Source organism: Macaca nemestrina, chromosome 10 (genome assembly GCF_043159975.1).
Source record: "Macaca nemestrina isolate mMacNem1 chromosome 10, mMacNem.hap1, whole genome shotgun sequence".
In the NCBI taxonomy this organism is placed as follows: domain Eukaryota; kingdom Metazoa; phylum Chordata; class Mammalia; order Primates; family Cercopithecidae; genus Macaca; species Macaca nemestrina.
Genome location: NC_092134.1, coordinates 137,573,185 through 137,592,054, shown reverse-complemented (window position 1 = coordinate 137,592,054; position 18,870 = coordinate 137,573,185). Strand labels below are relative to the sequence as shown.

General features: G+C 48.1%; 1 protein-coding gene across 1 annotated transcript in view; it reads right to left on the bottom strand.

Annotated features, from left to right (window-relative positions):
- Window positions 1–18,870, bottom strand: part of LOC105484171 (anoctamin 2) — a 363,016-nt gene that overhangs the window by 55,736 nt on the left and 288,410 nt on the right. The window contains exon 15 of the mRNA XM_011745546.2: window positions 17,986–18,181. Coding sequence (XP_011743848.1) covers window positions 17,986–18,181 — 196 coding nt within the window. The remainder of the gene's footprint in view (window positions 1–17,985; window positions 18,182–18,870) is intronic.

Genomic DNA, 18,870 nt, shown 5'->3' with positions numbered 1-18,870 from the left:
TCTTCTGTTATGCTTTATATGTCCCTGTGTTAACTACCCATACCTGCGCCCTTTAAAAACTGACAACAGTCATTATCATTGATTCCTCCAGTCCATGTGTTTGGAGTCTTCCTAAGGCAAGGATTTAGGAGGAAGTAGTTTATTTGAGAGGGGCTCCCAGAAAGCTTTGTAAAGGAGTGGGATGGTGAGAATGAGGAGAGTGGAAACCTAAGATAAATATGCTCATGAACAGGTTAATGCTGCATCAACTGGGGTTCAGCCGCACTGGAGACCTCCTAAGAAACTGTGAAGCACACCTCCAAATTTGCACACTGAAATGGGAGATCAAACAGGAGCCCCTCCCTGGCTGAATATCACCTTTGGGGCTAACTCCCTGGCTCTTCCAGCTTGTTCTATGCACGGGTGAACCTGCTCCCACAATCAGAGAACGCTCATAGACAGAGAGTGGCAGGAAGTCATTGGTACAGAGGAACCATCTGAAGGTCACCTCCAGGGTGGGCCAGCGGGAGGTGGGTGCTGCAAAAAAGCATCTGCTCCCATCCTCTGTGTATGACAGAAGGCACCATACATAGGTGTGCACTGTCATTACCTCACTTAACCCTCACCTTCCTGGGTGAGGTAGGCATTAAGTGTCACTTCTGTAGATAAAGGGAATTGAGGCCCAGAGAGGTTACAGCCTTGCTCGAGATCACATAGCAGGTAAGTGACACATGTAAGATGTGAACCCAGATCTGCCTGCCTCAAAAAAACAGTTGTTAACAACAACACTTTTTGCAATCAGAATGTTTGACCCATTGTTGTTTTCATCACACACTCTCTTTCACCTCCCCACCTTCCACTCCCAGTCCAACCTGATGCGCCTAAGAAATATTTGTCCTTTGCAGGTCACATTCATCAAGCACCAGCTGTGTGTCAGGTGCCAGGCCAAAATGAATAAAGGCTTCCCCCTTCCTTCAAGGAGCTTCACTGAGCAAGGTCTCTGTGGAGAGGCTTTTGCTCACTGCCAAGTCTCTCCCAGATTGACCTGTCAGCAGCAGAGTATCATCTCCCATCTCAGGGCAGAAAGAGTCTTAGGGAAAGGCTGCATTGCCATGTTCCAGTTTCCCACACAGCACAGTGAGCCCTTCATTCACTGCCAATCCTACAACACTGTCTTGAGTATTAGGAGATGCTGTGCCACTCCAGTGATGACTGCTTTTGCTGGTGCATTACCAACGACACTCTCACACTGCACAACTGCATGTGTAAAGATGGCCCTTTAGAGGAAGACTGAAGCACGTAGGCCTCCCCTGAGTCTTGAAGAGCCTCTAATGTGTCCAAGGCTTGAAGACCACCAATGTCGGGGTCTTTGTGTGGGGACTAAGCTGCCAGAGAACACTCAATGGGACTGAGAACTGTAGTGAATAGGATTACTTTGCTGAGCATCTTCAACTGCATAATGCATTGTTTAGGAAATACCGTATTTGGTAAAAATGTTGTAGAAGATTTAACAAAAATATAAGTAGACACATACAGATTTTAATATTAAAAATTCATCAATAGCAAGGGTTGCTGCAGGAAGAATAACCCTGGAGTACAAGAGCAGACCCCCAAGAGTCTTACTTGTGTGAGGCCTCCCCAGCCTCCTGGATGAGATGGGGAGGGAGAGATTGGCCAGGGGCTCATCACATGCATTCCCTCCTCCTAGATACACAGCTAGATGGGGGTAATATGAAGGAGCTGTGGCCAGAGAGAGATGAGTGGAGGTGGCATATGCTGTTTCCAAGCCTGGGCCTCAGTGTTTCCTGTGAGATCCTCTGCTCTCTCTCTCTTCCGTCATCTCCTAGGGAAAATGTCAATAGTACCACTGGAAAGAGGAAGCCCAGATTCCTGAATCACCATATGGAAGGCTGTCCTCCAAACACCTGGCTTAACTACAATAGGAGCAAGAACTAAATGTTGGAGGCTTACAACATGTCTCCTGAATATGCTCCAACATTTAGATGTGCTGAAACTGACTACCGCAGCTGGCGAGGGAAACTGGGACAGACAGGTCCTGAGGTACCACTTGTAACTTTCCTAAATGAAGAGAAAGACTTGCCCCAACTCAAGCCCTCGGAAAGTATGGATAGTGTTTCTGAGCAGGCCCAGAGGTCACTGAGGGTGCCTAGAGCCAAAGTCCAAGGCCTATATGCCTGTTGAGCCAGTGATCAGTTGTAGGTGAGGAGAAGTGTGTTTGAGAGAAACAATGTTTGAGTGTGACACTCTAATACCGTCTAGTATAAATCACTGGGAACTGATTCCAACATCATCCAAACAACACATCCTCCAAAACTGAGCAAGTTAAACAACATTTTGGAGTTCTAAGAAAGACCTGCAGTAATTCAGAGAGGAAATTTCTAAGCTGTTAGACACAGTAGTAAAACAGTATCAGTGGAGAATGGCAGCAGAGCCAGGGGACCAACAGCACCTGTCATGATCCGAGCCTGATCAGAGACCTATTAAAGAGACAGGCAGGGGTGAGACTTCAGGATCCACGGCCCTGGGGAAGGACATGAGAGTGGGAAAGCTAAGCAATCCTTTGGTGCTACTTTGCAAAGAGCATTGGCCACCAAGGACTCTGGAGACAGCAGTGTAATTCTACAGGGGTTGAATTGGAATTCTATAGGGGTGGAATTGGAATTCTATAGGGGTGGAATTGGAATTCTACAGGAGTTTTATTGGAATTCTACAGGAGTTGAATTGGAATTCTACAGCAGGAGTTGAACTGGAATTCTACAGGAGTTGAACTGGAATTCTACAGGAGTTGAACTGGAATTCTACAGGAGTTGAATTGGAATTCTATAGCAGGAGTTGAATTGGAATTCTACAGGAGTTGAACTGGAATTCTACAGGAGTTGAATTGGAATTCTATAGCAGGAGTTGAATTGGAATTCTACAGGAGTTGAACTGGAATTCTACAGGAGTTGAATTGGAATTCTATAGCAGGAGTTGAACCGGAATTCTACAGGAGTTGAACTGGAATTCTACAGGAGTTGAAATGGAATTCTACAGCAGGAGTTGAATTGGAATTCTATAGCAGGAGTTGAACTGGAATTCTATAGCAGGAGTTGAACTGGAATTCTACAGGAGTTGAATTGGAATTCTATAGCAGGAGTTGAACTGGAATTCTACAGGAGTTGAACTGGAATTCTACAGGAGTTGAACTGGAATTCTATAGGAGTTGAACTGGAATTCTACAGGAGTTGAACTGGAATTCTATAGGAGTTGAACTGGAATTCTACAGGAGTTGAATTGGAATTCTACAGGAGTTGAATTGGAATTCTACAGGAGTTGAACTGGAATTCTATAGGAGTTGAACTGGAATTCTACAGGAGTTGAACTGGAATTCTACAGGAGTTGAACTGGAATTCTATAGGAGTTGAATTGGAATTCTACAGGAGTTGAACTGGAATTCTACAGGAGTTGGAAAAGCCTTCTGTGATATTCCCCTGCTGGTGGAAAGTTTTGTAGTTTTCTCCTTTTGGTCCCGCCTGGGTGGGTATGGCCCCCTGAGATAAAAGATCTGGGTGATCCTGCACTGCTTCACCAAATAATCATCTGGATAATGATTTGTGCTCACCGTTTCCAGCTAGCACTGCCGCTTCTGGCATTTCTTCTTTAGTTATGCATGTTAGCAAACGCCCCGTAAGATCTTTAGCTTCTTAGGCCTTTCTCCTCCCTGCCATCAAGAGGCCAGGTCCTCCCTGCCTGATTTGTGCATATCAGGTCCTCACCTGCCTGAACATGCCACATCCACATCTTCAGCCTGATTCTCATTCCCCTTAACTACAGGAGACAATTCTGAGGCCCAGTGGAAGTGTCTGCCATTGACAGATCACTTTCGGTTTCGAGATCTCATCACTCCGCAGCCTCATATGGCTCTGAACCCTCGCGTTCACCGCACCCCCACTCTTGCCCCACCCCCACATAGCTTGGAGGGCTTTTCTCCGTGAGCAAGGTCCCAAAGAGACAGCTTCCGGGCAGACCCCAGCTATTGCCAGATGTGCTCTACGATGAACACGCATTGAATGAATAAATGAGTGAATGAATGATAGGAAAAATGTGTTTGGAAGAATAAAAAAAAAATTTGTCCCATATTAAAAATTCCCTGTCATATTCCAAGGAGGACAAATTCTAAGGAGGGACTTTTTTTCTGAGCAGATGACAGGTGTAACCATACGACAGGAGCAACCAGAAGACTCAAACTCGCCGACCTAAGGTAAGAGATGGGGGTGCTGGAGTTGGAGGCAGGACCCAGCAGGGTGAGGGCCAGTGCGATGGGAGGGGAAGGGCATAGAGGAAATGGACTGACAGGTGTGGGGAGGGCCCACTGGGAGTCTTCATTAAGTGCCACTGTGAGGTTTGCAGCGTGACCTCTTTGTGTGCCTCTCCACAGAATTTTCAATAATGATTCCTTGAAGGTGTTCTGGATTTGCTCTTGGGGGACTGCTGAAGGACTGGGTTCTGCTTCAAGATGAGCATGGGGAAGGAGCAGCAACTGATCTGGGTAACAAATGAGAGACATTAGGGAAACAGGCAGATACCGTGGAAGGCAGAGGAGGAGAAGAGGAAGAAGAAAGAGAAGGGAAGGGGGAAAAAGAAGGAGGAAGAGGGAGGAGGGATGAAAGGGAAGGAAGAAAGGGAGAACTTTTCAATAGGATTTTTTTTTCCCCTTTTTTCAATAGGAATTTGAGCCTCTGTCCAGTGTGCCTGAGGCATCCAATTTAACAATAACTCAACCACATCTCATCTCTTTTAAATATTTTTGGGGCAAGAAAACTTAAGCCCATGTCACCTAAAAAAATAAGCAATCAGATCTGAGGGTCTGAAAATTTGGAAAACATATCTAGAAGGTGATCGGTATGAGATGTGGAGTGGCACGTGTCTTTAATTTTATTTTATCATCCCCTTTGAACTATGTGTCCTCAGATCTCCCAGTCCCTACAGGAATTTCCTCCAAGTTCCCTGCAAAGAGGATCTAGTCACTTCAGAGGCCTTTCCTCCAACTGGAAATGAGTGATTCCATTCCTCCACACTGATAAGTCATAGGCCTGGCTATTATTCATGAGTTTTATTTCTAAAAAACAGCCTGTGCCTGTGCTTTAGGGCCATGAGCCACCATAAATAAGGAGCATTTCCAATAAACGATCCAAATCCATGTGACAGGCCACAAAATCAGCTTGGCGCCCCAGCCTGGAGCAGCTCTGAGTCACAGTGTGTGCTTGGCCGAGCCTTCTGGGAAAGGGGTCTCAGGAGAGCACCTCCCAGGGAGGGAACAAATGAAGGTCTGAGGCAAGGAGGGATGCCACAGCCTGGAGCTCCACTTTGGCTTCTGGATCCCTTTCACAAGCCAACACAGACAGCCTCACCTACCTGTGACAGAGACTACATGGTTGAAGAAATGGGGCAAGCGGGCAGGTGCAGTGGCTCGTGCCTGTAATCCCAGCACTTTGGGAGGCTGAGGAGGGCAGATCACTTGAGGCCAGGAGTTTGAGACCAGCCTGGCAAACATGGCAAAGCGCCATCTCTATGAAAAATAAAAAAATTAGCTGGGCATGGTGGTGCACATCTATAGTCCCAGTTACTTGGGAGGCTGAAGCACAAAAATTGCTTGAACTCAGGATGCAGAGGTTGCAGTGAGCTGAGATCATGCCACCGCACTCCAGCCTGGATGACAGCAAGGCTCTGTTTCAAAAAAAAAAAAAAAAAAAGAAAAGAAAAGAAAAGAAGGAAAGAAATGAAGAAATGGAGCAAGTGTTCCCAGAGGCCAGGTGGGATGGGGTGACGTCTGAAGGTCAGGAAGGGCTGTCTGCATCTCAGGCCACTAGGCAGGATTCCTCGTAAGACAGACTTCTGGAGGAGTCTGAATTTGAACCCCATGAAAAAATGGTCCATCCTTGCGCTCTGAACAACTCCAAATAAAGTACCTTTAGATTCCATGGCTATGGGGATACGAAGGAGGGGAATCTAATGGAGAGAGGGTGAGGAGGTAGACAGGCAACCCTCTCTATTATTCATGTGCCCCTAACATAGCACCTCCCCCGGGAAGCACCCCAGGTTGATTAGACGCCATCTGGAAGTTTTACCTGCTTCCGACCTGTGGAGCAGGATCCCAACAAAGAGGGCAGACCCCACTTCCAGCCAGAAAGGACAATCAGAGGGAATTTCTGTGCAGAGCCATTCCCACCATCAGCCCTTTTCTTTTAAGTGTTAATCCTCTGCTGCATCATGTCATGAAAAAATATGAGTGCAAATGACCCAGCTGTAAACTGCCTTGGAAAACAATTAGTATGAAAGCCCAGCTTCATCCCAGGAGGCCAGCTCAGGACTGAAAGTCCCCAGAGCTCCATCCTAATCATATGGAAACAGCACGGCCAGGAGAGGACGCCAGCTGCAGGCTCTGAGTCTTGGAAAAGCAGCTCCTCCTGACTGGCGTCTTCGACAGCCCAGCTGGCAAATGCATAACGATGGCAGCAAAACAGAACAAGAGGATGCCCAAGCAAAAGTGCTTGCTCTTCCCCTTACCTCTCCCTAAGGCAGGTCACGCCTTTGCAAACAGCAATGTTTGCTGACAGCACAACCATCTGGGCTGCCCTTCATTTGGGAATCGGGGGCAGGTGGAGGGACTATCCGGGTACCTGGTGTGATGCTGTTGCCTTGGTAGTGCCATGGGTAGGGTGGAAATCACCCTAGGAGAAGTCAGCTAGCTGGATGACAAGGCAGCCAGCTCATAGCCTGAGGGAGCTGAGAGCACCTGAACTGGGGATCTGGAGGATGTACCTGAGATACTCCTGCGGCCCCAGAGAGCTTCCTACCACACGGGGCTTATCTCTCAGAGTCAGGGAGGTAACTCTTGCACCTATGCAAAGGAGCATGAGACCTACTGTGCTGGCTAGCAGCCTAGGCCAGGGTGACAGCGCCCCCGGCACATCTCCTTTTAAGAAAAAAAGGGACCTAAACAGGAAGGGAGCCCTGGAGAGAGAGAGAGAGAGAGAGAGAGAGACAGAGAGACAGAGAGAGGGGGAGGGGAGACAGAGACAGAAAGAGAGAGAGAGAGAGAGAGAGAGAGAGAGAGAGAGAGAGACAGAAACATATTCTGTTATGGGCCAATCATGAGAATCCTCCTATATCCAGCACCTACTATGTGCCAAGGACCATACAAGCACTTGACAATTTCCCTGAGATGTTTTTCCCTGTGGCAAGGACAGGAGTGAGGAGACAGCAGGAAGGTGTGCCCTGTCCCTAATCACAGGCACCCCTAACACCCCTGAGTCATCTGGCAAATGCACACACTGGTCTAGAACCTGAGGGAGGAGGCATACAGCCACTCCATCCTCAGCCCACCCCTCATGTCTTCCCAGAGGAAAACAACCCAGAGGAAAGTCTCCTGTCTTTCCCACCATTATCTTTTCTCATTTGACAAGTATCTATTGAGGATGATCATGTGCCAGGCACTGGGCACCAGGTGTGCAGTGGTGGACAATCCAATAAGCTCCCGCCGTGTGGAGCTCCCAGTCTAGAAGGGTGAGGGAGACAATTGCAACCATTTTAGAGAGCGGTGGGTGTTGAAGGAATATGTAGTGATATGAGAAGCAGAAGGAAAGGGCAATGGGAAGACTGTTTTGGTCAGAGTGGTCAGGAAAGGCCTCTGAGGAGGTGACCTCTAAGCTGAGACCTGCAGGGTATGGAGAAGTCAGCCCCAGGAGCTGGGGAGAACTCCAGGGGGAGGCATCAGCCTGGGCAAAGTCCTCATGGAGAACCCCAAGGCTGTGCAAGGAATTGGCCGGTCCACACAACTGGAGCATCCTGAGCCTGGTGGAAGTACTGGGAGGGGAAATTGGAGAGGAAGGCTGGAGAGTCAATGTGGGGCTCTGTGAGCCACAGGAAGTACAATGGGAAGCTGTTGTAGGTTTCTGAACAGGGGAAGGATGTGACGAAATTAAATTTTTAAAAAATCACAGAAAGTGAACTGTGGCGGGGGGGTGGGGGGGAGTGTGGCAGGGAGACAGAAGTGGAAGCAGAGAGACAAATTGTGAGCGTGTCGTTGTCCAGGCACAAACCAGTCAATGTGAGGATGAAACTTGTGAAAAGTGGTCAGATCTGGAATATGTTTGAAGGTAGAATGAACAATACTTACCAGCAGAATGGATCCTAGGGGTGAGAGAGAGCGAGCTCCAAGGAGTGAGAGTGCCAGGGAGAGACAGAAAGACACAGCCAGGATGGCACTTGGACTTGGAAGTGAGCATTTGGGTGACTGGTGGTGCCATCTCCTGAGATGGGAAGAATCAGTGAAAGGCACCAGATTTGGAGGAAAAATTATGTGTTCAGAGTTGGACACATTAAATTCTTGGCTCCTATGCTTCTCCTTGGCCCCTGTGATACTGTCCCCTAAAACCCAAAACCCCCAAACCCCGACTCATGACCCAAGGCCATTAGAACACTGTATGAACTGAGAATCATCCTTTGAAGTACCCAGCCAGCTTGGAGGAGTCAGCACCTCAAGCAAGTCTAAGCCTCAATGTCAAGGTTGGACTGGGTGATTTCCCAGGTCCTTCCTGCTTCTGGTCTTCTGTGCTCTACAATATGATTCATGAGGCTTTGACGGAAGAATAGAGGGGGACCCTGGGCTGGAAGTCAGAAGACCTTTCTGTCCTAGAGTTCCCAGATAAGGGAATTTATCTTTCTGAGCCTCAGTGTCCTGATTCATAAAATGGTACTTTCCTTCAACATTTGTTGGGAAATGCAGCATGGAAAGCACCAAGCATGGCGTAAGGGCTCAAAGATTTGCTCTTATGATGATGGCACAGCAAGGCGCTCCATCAGAGATTTGCACATTTGTTTCTACTTCTTTAGTAAAAGAGATGCTAGCAAATTAGCTAAAAATCCCCTACAGAGCCCTCTTAGAAGGTTGGGGGGCACATTTTGGCATCACTTGGGGTGGTGAGGTCCCTAGGAATCACCGAGGGCCAGGGAGGCGAAATAGGCAATCGTAGGATCTGTGGCATTTTGAAGAATGAAGGTGGCAAGCTGTGTGTTCCCAGGGTGGGTTCCCAGGGAGAGCAGGGGCCCTTGCTATGGGTCTGGGTGTCAGGTGGCATCCTGGAGATGAGGGTGGAGGTAACATATGTGTCCTAGAAACAAGAAACCCTGACAGCTGCAGCCCCTAGACTGAGCCCGCCCTAAAGGAGAAGAGTGTCCTCCCTGGAAGGGCCCATGCTGTCCAGGCCTGGAGTAAGGAGGGGCCGCCTCAGCAGCAGTCCAGCCTCTCCCATCAGAGGGGTGTGGCCAGTGGCCATCAGAGGGGTGTGGCCAGCAGCAATGTTCTTGTAGCAGTGAGACCCAAGGAGCGAAGGGCAGGTTCTACCCAGGAATCTCTCTGTTTAACTTTGGATGCTGGCCTGACCCCTCTACCACTCAGGATTGCAGCAGGAAACAATTCCCCTTCGATGGGTCAAAGGAAGCGACTCTAATGAAGCCCTTACTCACAGCAGTGAAGAGACGAGGAGAAGAAACGGCTTGGCTGATGCCTAGGAAGAACCAAGAGGGAGAATTCATCCTGCAAGAGTTGCAGTTATGAAGAGATGCATTTTCTCCAGAGATGTGGGAGGATCAGGGAGAGGCAGAGGAAAATACTCCAGTTCCCTAGTGAGGTGGAGAGGGGATCCGGGGAGAAAAGGTGCAAACAGAGGAGGAGGACCACAGCCCTTCCTTCTCTTCTGGATGCTTTAGTCCCTGGGCTCCCAGAAAATCCAAAGAGAGGGAGAGGAAGAGGAAGATATTGTACTTCTTGCTAACAGAAGAGATGAGTGCTCCAAGGACTTAGTAGGGAAACGAGAGACGTGTTCATGGTCACAGGTCATGTTTGGGGAGGAATTATTACCAGTTATACTAAGTGTTCTAAACAGTGGGATTAATGACTGTAGTTTTACATAACTGGTAGGGGTGCTCCACATACTTGGGCTATAACCGTACTCACATCGTTTTATTAGTAGTCACAGCCTCCTGCCATCCTCTCTTTCCCAGGCAACATTTAGAATAATTTAAGCCAACATCATGGAGGGGCCCCCCGACAAGCATAGAATCCCCCTGGTCACACCCTGGGAGGTTCTTTCTCCCCCACAGGCTGAGGCCACCCAGAGAGCCAGGAGCCCCAGAGAACCAGGATCCCGGTGCAAAGCAGGAAGAGAATACAAGCCAGCAGACCCAACTTTCAGGCCAGATTGCAAATGACCAGCACTGTGGTGTCCCCCCCAGAAAGGTATAGGCCCCATTCCCCTCTCCAGCCCACGCCGGCCAGGCCCACCCATGTCCTCTGCTGGACTCTGTCCCTGATCAGGCTCCACTGCAGAGAGCAGACCCCCCATCTCAGAGCACTGCATCCAATAAAGCCAACACTTTCACCCCATGCTCCAAAAACAAACACTATCCACATTTAGAAAATCAGATTCATATATACCCCAAATATGCTTCTTTAAAGAATGTTTGGTGGCCCGGCAGTCATTCGTATCTGTGATACCAACTTTTCCCCCGTCCTGTTCCTTTCCTCCTGCTCTTCTCTCCTCAGTAAGAATATATTGCCTTTTGCTAGAGTAGCTTAGAACTGGAAGAAAAGTTTAGACTCAAAACTTCCCGGGAGGGGCCAGGCACGCTGGCGCATACCAGTAGTCCCGGCATTTTGGGAGACTGAGGCAGGAGAATCACTTGAGCCCAGGAGTTCAAGACCAGCCTGGGAAACAAAATGAGATCCCCTTCTCTACAAAAAGTTAAAAAAAAAATTTAGCCAGATGCCATGGCACACACCAGGAGTCCCAGCTACTCAGGAGGCTGAGGTGGGAGATCCCTTGAGCCCAGGAGTTCAAGGCTGTTGTGAGCTATGATCATGCCACTGCACCCCAGTCTGGACAACAGAGCGAGATCCTGTCTATTTTTGAAAAAAGAGAGAGAGATTTCTGGTGGCCTTGCACATTTTTAAAAAATTTCTTTCTTGTTTAAAACTTATAAGCACGCAGGATCCCAAAGCCTGGGGAGCTCCGCTCTCCCTGTGCACGTGAGACAGACGGCTGCACTCACAGCTTGCCTCCCTGCCGTCTTCCTCGCCTGGGGCATCTGACCCACGTGGTTGTCCCCATCCCCAGAAACACTCTACCTCTTGTCATTCACATATGTGAGTGCACTGCATTTTAAATCTTCTGGAGCCTTTGTGGTGTTTCCTTTTGCTCTCCCAATAAATTTAAACTTTTCTGGGGAACAAGGACAGCTACATATTAAAAGGCAGTAGAGTGTCACGGTTTTAGCAAGGACAATGAGGCCAGACTCACCACTTATCAGTGCCATGACCTTGGGCCTGTCATTTTCTGCTCTGTGTCTTCAGTCTTCCTGTCTCTAAATGGGAGTGTTAAGATTACCTACCTGACTGGGTCTTTTTGAAGGATTAAACATACAGATATATGGAAAGTGCTTAGAACAATGTTTGGTTCGGGGTAAGCAGTGTGTGTGTGTGTGTGTATGTGTGTGTGTGTGTGCGCGTGCACACGCATGCATGTGCACGTGCGTGCATGTGTGTGGGCAAGTGTGTATGTGTGTGAGATATAGGGTAAGCAGGGTGTGCATCAACACACACACATGCACACTACTAACTGTATGCTTTGGTCAAGTTTCTAAACCTCTTCAGCCTTCTCATAAGTAAAATGAAAGAAATGACTCATTCCCAGTGTTACTGTCATAATGTGGGGCAAAGTACGCAAACCAGTGTTGGCATGAGGTGGGCACTCAATGGAACTCAGGGCCTTTCCCCATCCCTCCTTTCACTCCCGTCCCTGGCCCCACTTCAGGAGCATCTGGGGCAGTGACAGTCAGGAGTGGGCTATCAGCAATGTCCAAGCAGCTCCCAAGCACGGCCATTTTCATAAAAACCTTGACTTGACTAACACTCTTTTTTTCAAGCACCTACAATGAGCCCAACCCTGGGACTCGGAAAGACTGGATGGCAAGGGAGGGATGAAGTGCACCAGCCAGCACTCTGCACAGAGTTTCAAAAGAAAAGACAAGGAGGAAAAGCGGTCAGAAAGCCAAAAGCATTTTGAGTATTCAGTCCAGAAGCCTGCCATTAGACGTGCCTCCTCCATCCTGCCTCCTATTGGAAGAATTCTCCAAAGCTAGAGTACAGACAGGCCCCCTGTCCAGGCCAACCCTGACCACTGCCTACATTGTTACGCTAAGATCCTATAGTTTTCCTTCTCCCAGATTTGTATGGCTCAAAGGCACAATACACCCCTGCATCCTGACCCGAGGAGGAAGCACACCTTGCACCAGTCAGCTCCATTGCCTTCTTGCCTCCCACCCTATCCTCCCAACATGCTGCAGCCTGTCCTCCTGTCCTCTTTGCTGTATGTCCAGAGGCCCAGTGACCTGCCCAGATTTTGCCTGCTTCCTCCCCCAGGACCTGAACCTTTTCTCTACAGCCACCACCTGTATCCCCTCCTGGAGTGAACGGATCACTGGGGACTAAGAGACCTTGTCCCACCCGTCCACTGGAATCCTACCCCCGCAGCACTCAAAATCCAATACCGATGCTTGCTAAAGCTGGCCACACACTCTGTACACTGTGCCTTGGCCAGCCGGGCTCCCTCTCAGACACAGTTCCAAAGCTTCATGCATTTCCCCAGAAAGCCCCCTTCCCACCACCCTGGGGTTCAGCTGAGTCCTGCTTCACCAGTGCTGTGTTGCCTCCAGATTCCAGCATGCCTTGCATCTAAGCTCCTGACTATTGTTATGGCAGCCAGGGGGACAATCACTGTGTTTATCTGCCACTGCTGCTAGTGGTAGATATCATTCTCAAGGAAATTAACAAATCTTGCCTTCTGTGATATATATTTGTAGCAAGAATGGACCTCAGATAGGCCTGACACCTCAGCCTCTTGAAGGATGCTCCCAGGAAACTGGTCTTCCATTACTCAGCCCTGTGGGAAACACTTGGGTACTTATTGGGGTTACTGACACCAGCTGTTTGCACCTGGTGAGCAAAGCGCATACTTACAGCCTCCTCAACTATCAACACATCTGGGGCAGGAAGCCAAGCGGGTGTTAAACCCAGCGTGAGAATGGCAAAGGAAGTCTTAAGCCCGGCAGACTTCTCATTCCATTAGGTGGCATTATCCATAGCTTTATGTCCGCGTGGAGCCTGAGGGAACCCTGTAACCGTATCTCTGCCTGTGGGGATACTGCTGGGACCTACTCTGTGGGACCGTCTCTGTTAGTGTGGGTATTCTTTGCCTTTAAGGAAACTTTAAGTCTCCCGATACCCTTGGTGCCTCTTTCAGTCACTATCCCATTGTGTCAACTTTGCACTGGCCTTATTCATCTCAATAAGATCATACATCCTTCTGTAGGAAGACAGGTGAAATAAGGAATACATAAATGTTCACTTCAGCCTCTACTGTGGCTTAAAAGATACCTAGCCTATGGGCATTCCTTGAAAAACGTCTTTTTGCATGCATGAATGAAGAGAGAGACGTAGTTCACCAATGACTGCAATGACAAAAATGTGCTAAGATCTGCCATGGGCCAGGCACTGTGCAGGAAATAAAAATAAATGGAAGACAGGGTCACTGTTCTCAAGAGCCTTGCAGCCTGGTTGGGAGCAAGTAGCAGAGACCTTTCCTGCTTACAGAATGGCCATGTCCTTTCACACATTTTCCAAGTTCTTCATAATTAGGCTGACTCTAGCCAGTGAGCTGTGAGCAAACGGGATGAACAATGATGCTTGGAGGCTGAAGCATTTAACAGCCCCAGTCAATGCTCCAGCTGTCTTTTCTTGACATGGTGTCCACGGCAGCCGCCATCAGTCTAGGTCTGCCTGATTGCACTATATATGTGGGCTGAGCAAGAACACAGATGGCTTTACAGATGCAACCAAGATTTCAAGATGAATTTATTACCCCAGCAGAGCCTAGTCTATTCTAACACTGGGAAGACACATATATGTGAAATGTGATAAGATCAGATAGCACCTGATCAGCATCCAATGAGTAGTGTGGATAAGACGCTCCAAGTTTAGCCTTGACCTGCAGGCTTTGCCTTTACTGTTTCATCTTCCTAAGAGTTCTCCTTCCACATCCTTTTGTGGGTGGCTCCCTCCTGCCATCCAGGTCTCAGCTATAAAGTTACCACCTTGAAACACCTTTCCTGACCAACTCCTCCAGAGTGCACAGCCCCAGACCACTGTCTGTCTCATCAAACCTTCCTCACATTCTGTGGAATGGCCCTGCTCGCTGTCCATCTTTCCCTTGCCACAGTGAAAGCAAAATGAGAGCAGGGACCTTGTCGCTTGTCATTGCTGTGTTTTCAGAACTGTGCCTGGCACAGAGCAAGCACTCCATCAACAGCTGATGGATGAACCCAGAAACAGAGGGTGTGTGCCAGGGGAGTCTGGAAGGGGGAGGATGACCATGACGGCTGAGAGGCCAGAAGAGGATTTACAAAGGAGGAGCCCTCAAGAAGCCCTTTCAAGGGGGGTCACTGAGGTCATTTTGGCAGTCACAGCAGCATGAGCAAGGCTGGGCTGGGGCCACACGGGGAGGCTAGGGTGACCGCGAGCTGAGTGGGTCAGCTGGGGTGGAGGACCACAGTGGGAAGAAAGTAGCTGAGAGCTTGAAATGCTAACTAGAGCTGCTCTAGGGCCAAGGGAAGCTGTCTGAGGGTGCTGACTGGGAGCAATGTCCCCAAACCCACTGTTCAGGAAAGGTTGGCTGGATGGGGATTTCCAAGCTAGAAGCCCATTGAAAGAGGCTGAGGACAACGGCATAGGCGTTAGGCTGTGAAAACCGTCCAGACACATGATGACCAGAGGACAGGAGGAATATGACGAAGGAAGGATCAGCAAACCTTTGTCCGAAAAAGTTCCCCAATACCCACTGCCACACAGTTGGGGGGTGGGAGGAGAAGGAGCCAGGTCTAGAGTTCAAAGCTTCTTTCTACTGGATTCTCAAATTCAGCGGTCCCTCTCTGAGCCCTCTGGGGTACCCAGTCTAAGGTAGACAAGAGCAATGCCCCAGAACAAGGCTCACTGGGGTTCCTGATGGAGACCCAACACACCACTTCAGTACAGATGGTGAGAAACTGACATCAAAGTCACACAAAAGAGATTCACATTTTAGAGGTGAAATCTGAGTCTGAACCTTAGTAAAGTGAGGGTATAATACTTCCCTTCCTGGCCATGCAGTTTTTGTGAAGATGAAATGGAGTTACAAATTTTATTTTAAGTTTAAAAATACTTTATGAGTATCACTCTCAGAGAGAACAAAATGTACTTGTTAGGATTTTATCTCCTTTCCAGGGCACAGACTTTCTTATGGAGTCCTGGACATCGATTTAACAGCCCAGGGTAGCTGCTTTGGTCTGGGCAAGGAGGGTGTGTCGGTAGAAACAGTGAACATAGCTTCATGATGTGAAAGCTGTGTTACAGCCCATTTTATTTGTGGCTTTAAACAGAAGAGTTAAGGCCCCGCCTCGCACATGGGAAGTACTCACTAAATACTTATTAATGAGTTTTCTATTGTTGCCCACTCAATTTCTCTTTCATCTTTATCACTATCTAGAGCAATGCAAGAAAAGAGAGATAATGTAACACAAATGAACAGCAAGAAGGTCGACATCACCACTGACTTCCTGTCCCTCTTTTTCCTACTTCCTGCCCATACACTCAGCAATGTCCTTTCAATTGGCTCTCCTACCTCTCCCTATTCTGTCACATCCTATTTCCCTGCTAAGTAATTTTGCAGACAGCTCCCGTCATGCCACGCTCTTTAAAAAAATCCTCAGTGGTGCTAGATCAGGACCACATGGAGTGAGTAGGGGACATTTATTTCTACTCCTGTTGTTTCCTCCATGTGGTGGGAATGTGATTAGTTGTAATGTCTCAGCTTGTCTTCCCCCAGCTCAACCATCTCTCATCTTGGGTGAGAGAAGGAGGAGTAGCTTATCTTATTGTTGAGTCTGGAAGAGGATGCTGGCATTCCTTGCCTAGCCTCTTTTTCTGCCCCTACTTAGAGGGGAGCTAAGGACCTGCAGGAAGCAGGTGTTCTTCTATGTCCCTCCAAGTTCTAAGTTCACAGGGCTGGCCCATCCACCGCTGCCTGCCATGGAGAGAGAATGTCTTTTTGGCTCTTCTCCTAAGCTACTGCCTCCCATGTAGCCTTTCTCAGTTTTACGGCTGATATTTTGGCTTTGTCTACTCTTGCCTTGATCTAATTTCTCAGCTGGTCCAGTCATCAGGCCAGGAAGATGGTACTGTTTATTGCTGAATGTCCCTGGGAACTCCAGCAAACACTTTTCCATTATCTATGAAAAAAATCGGAGTCCTCAGCCTGGCATTTTAGATTTCCCATCAAAAAGCAAAACAAAACAAGAAAACACGAGCTGGTTAACTCCGTCGGCCCAGTTTCCCACTCCATCATGCCCTGGATGTGCCCTGGACCTAGAGCCCCGGCACTGGGCTCCCCTGGCGTCCTGTGCATGCTTCATGCTTTCTTTCTCCCATACGCTGAGCTCAGCTCCTCCTCCGCTGGTGTTCAGCTCGACCAAGACTCTCCCAATCACCCAAGTGGCTCATTTGCCACTTTCCTGCATGCCTTTCCTGACCCCCTGATCACTCCCTTCAGTGCCGTATTTCTCGCTTGGTTTCCTTTGCCAGGAATCTCCCTCTCCTCCTGCTCATCCTCTCCTCCCTATATGCGTGCCTATCTGTCTCTCACTTATCTCTGAGCTCTACAGTTAAATGCCTCTCCCTCCAAAGCCTCCTGAGTCCCCAGGAGTGTTGGATGTTCTTCCAAAGTGCTTCCATAGAATCCTGTCTATCATTAAATATGCTGAATTAAAATTCTCTGCTTATTTTTCTCCAGAAGCTTATGAAGACACACAGATAACACTCATAAATATGCACATTCCTGGAAACAGCAGAGCTGCCCCTGAGGATGCTAAGCTGCCGATAGCAATACAGAAGCCAAAGCAAAGTGCTCACCAAGGGTGGTGTTTCAGTAGAGGCCAAGCAGGGGAAAGGCATAGACAGAGCAACTTTCTGGAATTCTCCAGTCATCAGGAGAAGGCTCCTGAGGAGGTGGCTATCCTATCAAGGGTCCGTGAATTAAAGACATCATACATACCATCAATGCAACCTCCCTATGAGGTTAACAAGAAGTTGGGAAACCTCGTCCCTAGTGTCAGAGAGGGAAATCCCTACATTCAGAGAGGGAAGGGATGAATCCAGGCCACCCAGAATACATACAATGGGACAGGGTCTCGACTGTCAGCCTCCCCCATCCAATAAGCACAAATGCCAAATGCCAAAACGTGGTGCTTGGGCAACAGCGGCTTACAGCTCAAATGACACGTCTGAATATTGAGGCCATTGCATTTTTCTCACTGGTTTGAAGCTTGGGAAGTCTGATATGCCTCTTTGAAGTCTACTCAGTGCCCGGGGAATGTGTGGATTTTCTGGGGCCTCTGACAATACGGGGATAGATAAGACCAATAAGACCCTCTTGGGCTCAAGTATCAAGAGGCTTATCCTCAACTTTATAGATGCTGCTGGGAAAATGAGAGCTAAAGCTCTGTACTTTTTAACAGGAAGTCTGCCTTGCTTCTAGGTTAGGCTAAAAAGAACAGACCCTGTGGTTTATCCTTAGGGGATAGTGAGTGTCCTGTCACATGAGGCAATCAACACAGGCCAGAGGACTTGATCAAGAATGTTACAGGAAGGATTCCCGCCTTTAGAGAAAGCCCTTTGGCAGCCCAGCAAATACACATACATTGCACTTCCCCATTCCTCTAATTAAAATTCACTGTACAAAGCATCCTGTCCCTGTCCCTTTTTTTTTTTTTTTTTTTTTGGTTCATTATCACCAAAAGCCTTGCACACATTGACTTAAAGAGGGCCTAGGACAGCCAGAAGATTCGGTGACACAGTACCAATTTTGGTGAGCCACTTGGCCACAGCACCATAGATCTCGTCCAGGATGAGGATGACCACGAGGTTGATGATGACTGCTGTTGCTGTCACTGTCACCCGGACATTGGAGCGTGTAGCCTTATTGAGAGACAGAGCGGCTGCTGTTGTTATTCGATACACAATCACCCCAAAGACGATTGAGAACGTCAGGGCAATCTGTTTGGGGGAAAACAGAGAAAAATGCACATCAGCAGGCAATTCTTGAGCATCTACTATTTGCTCTGCCAACAGGACCATGTGCTATTATCAGATATTATTAATCTGGAGTCTTTTGGTGGGTAACAAGGGAATCTTTTGGTGGGTAACAAGGGATTCTAGATATTATGAGTCTGGAATATTTGACTGGGTAACAAACTTTTAGGCAGAGTTCTGAGGGGAAGTGCATTTTCCAGGGGAGGATGTCTTAATTTTTATCAGAATTGAAATGATTTATCACACACACACACAATAAGGATGAATACGCTGGACCCTGTGGAGTGTTCAACATACATGATGCAATTTCTTTCGTGAGGGAGCTTTTGATCTTCTATGGAAATAACATGAACTCCTTTTAAACAAACCATAGTAAATAATGTCCAAGAATGTATTAAGTGCTAAATGAAGAGTATTATTGCTGAAGGAACTCCAAGTACATGGGAGCAAGTAAATTTGGGTGGCCAGGGAATAGTCTGTGGAGACAGTGGGATTTAAAATGGAGTTTTCATGAGAAGAAATAGAAAGCCACTGAAGGTACCTGAGCTGAGAAGGGATGAGTTACAGCTTGATAAGTAGAGGCAAGAAGGCTGCTCAAAGGAGAAAAGAGGGAATACATCAAGAGTGAGATTTTAGGAATCTCAGTCCTCAGG